The sequence below is a fragment of the Hipposideros armiger genome, unplaced genomic scaffold, assembly GCF_001890085.2.
Source record: "Hipposideros armiger isolate ML-2016 unplaced genomic scaffold, ASM189008v1 scaffold_59, whole genome shotgun sequence".
NCBI classification, from domain to species: Eukaryota; Metazoa; Chordata; class Mammalia; order Chiroptera; family Hipposideridae; genus Hipposideros; species Hipposideros armiger.
This window is the reverse complement of record NW_017731409.1, coordinates 1,208,882-1,210,847: the sequence shown is the minus strand read 5'-3', so window position 1 is coordinate 1,210,847 and position 1,966 is coordinate 1,208,882. Positions and strand designations below refer to the sequence as shown.

Genomic DNA, 1,966 nt, shown 5'->3' with positions numbered 1-1,966 from the left:
CGAAGCCACCATATGGAACCTAAGAGAAAAGCCAGTGCAGAGGAGGACAGGTCTAAGAGGTAAAGAGAAATTTAGTCCTGATGACCTCTTATGACTTTGAGCCCTTGCATCAAGCTTTGCCACTTTTGAACTTCCCAGTTATGTGCACCAATTAATTCATTCCCCCGCTTTTTTTTTTTTGGCTTAAGCTGGTGTATTCATTATCTATTTATTGCATAATAATTTACTGCAAAGCTTAGTGGCTGGAAAAAACAAACATTTATTACTCACGGTTTCTATAGGGCAGGGATTGGGAGTGACCTGAATGGTTTTGGCTCAGGATCTCTCACAGGGTTTCAGTCTAGATATAAGCAAGGGCTCTGGGAGCAGTGTGAAGAAGAGGCGAGAACGACCCCCGGACCGACTACAGCTCGCGCGCCGCTGCATCCCCGCGTCCAGCGTCTACGTTCCGCCGCCGTCGCCATCATGCCCAAGAGAAAGGCTGAAGGGGATGCTAAAGGAGATAAAGCCAAGGTGAAGGACGAACCACAGAGAAGATCCGCAAGGTTATCTGCTAAACCTGCTCCTCCAAAGCCAGAGCCCAAGCCTAAAAAGGCCCCTGCAAAGAAGGGGGAAAAGGTACCCAAAGGGAAAAAGGGGAAAGCTGATGCTGGCAAGGATGGGAATAACCCTGCAGAAAACGGAGATGCCAAAACAGACCAGGCACAGAAAGCTGAAGGTGCTGGAGATGCCAAGTGAAGTGTGTGCATTTTTGATAACTGTGTACTTCTGGTGACTGTACAGTTTGAAATACTATTTTTTATCAAGTTTTATAAAAATGCAGAATTTTGTTTTACTTTTTTTTTTAAGCTATGTTGTTAGCACACAGAACACTTCATTGTTGTTTTTTGGGGAAGGACATATATTATTAATAGAACGTCTCCAAAGCTGGATTGACATGGGGAAAAACACCTTTTCCCCTCTAGTTTTGAGAGACTTCCTCTTAGTTCCTGGGAGGAGGGATCCCTTGATGTTGATACACATTAGCCACCTTGGCACAAACACCTTGTGGAGTGGAAAAACTCAAATTTGTTTTTATGTCCTCTTCTCTCTCTCCACCTTAAGCATAGACTTGACTCCCTTAAATCCAGAGACCTGTTGGGATCTGACCCAGAAAAATTGGTTACCAGTATGTCAGGCAATCCGGACTTGATAGTGTCACCATTGAGATGGCATCCCTCAAAAGAGCAGCAGTTCCATTTTTAGATTGTGGATCTACAGATTGATAATTCTGCCATTTTCATTTCATTTCCTGAAAGTCAGGGTCGGCTTGTGAAAAGTTGTTAAACAACAATGCTTAATGTGAAATGTCAGCCCTCACTCTAAACTTTACCTGTTCAGAGCATCAAATGAAGACTTCATTGGGTTTTTATAGTGGCTTTCTGATTTTGGTAGTCCATTGAAGAAGGGAGTGTGAAAGTTGTTGTATACTGTTAACGATTGTCTGCCCATGTCCTGCCTGAAATACCATGGTTGTTTATGAAAAGTATCTTTAATAAAGCTGGATACAGTTTGGCTTGGAAAAAAAAAATAAGCAAGGGCTCTGAAGGCCTCACTGGCTTTCATGATAGCTCACCCACGGGGCTGTTGGCAGGAGGCCTCTGTTCCTTGCCATGTGAACTCTCCATAGGCTGATTGAGTGTCCTTACAACATGGCAGCTGCCTGCCCTCCAAATGAGCAATCCAAGAGTGAGAAGTGCCTTTTACGACCACTGTCACTTCTGTTTACTCTGTTGGAAGTGAGTTACTAAGTCCAGCCTATATTCAAGGGGAGGGAATCAGGCTCCACCTCCCAACATGAGGAACACAGCATTTGTGGATATTTTGCAACCACCACAACTAGTCTGACTTTGGTTTTCTGTGACTTGCAGCCAAAAGAGTTCTGATAGATATTCCAGAGTTGGTCAGGATAGTACTATTGTTATTA

At 43.7% G+C, this 1,966-nt stretch overlaps 1 protein-coding gene across 1 annotated transcript; it reads left to right on the top strand.

Moving 5' to 3' along the window:
• Positions 1–349: 349 nt before the first annotated feature.
• On the top strand, positions 350–1,570 carry LOC109382050 (non-histone chromosomal protein HMG-17). The gene has a single exon (XM_019641280.1). It carries the CDS (start codon positions 466–468, stop codon positions 736–738), a length of 273 nt encoding a protein of 90 aa, XP_019496825.1. The 5' UTR covers positions 350–465; the 3' UTR covers positions 739–1,570.
• Positions 1,571–1,966: the final 396 nt, after the last annotated feature.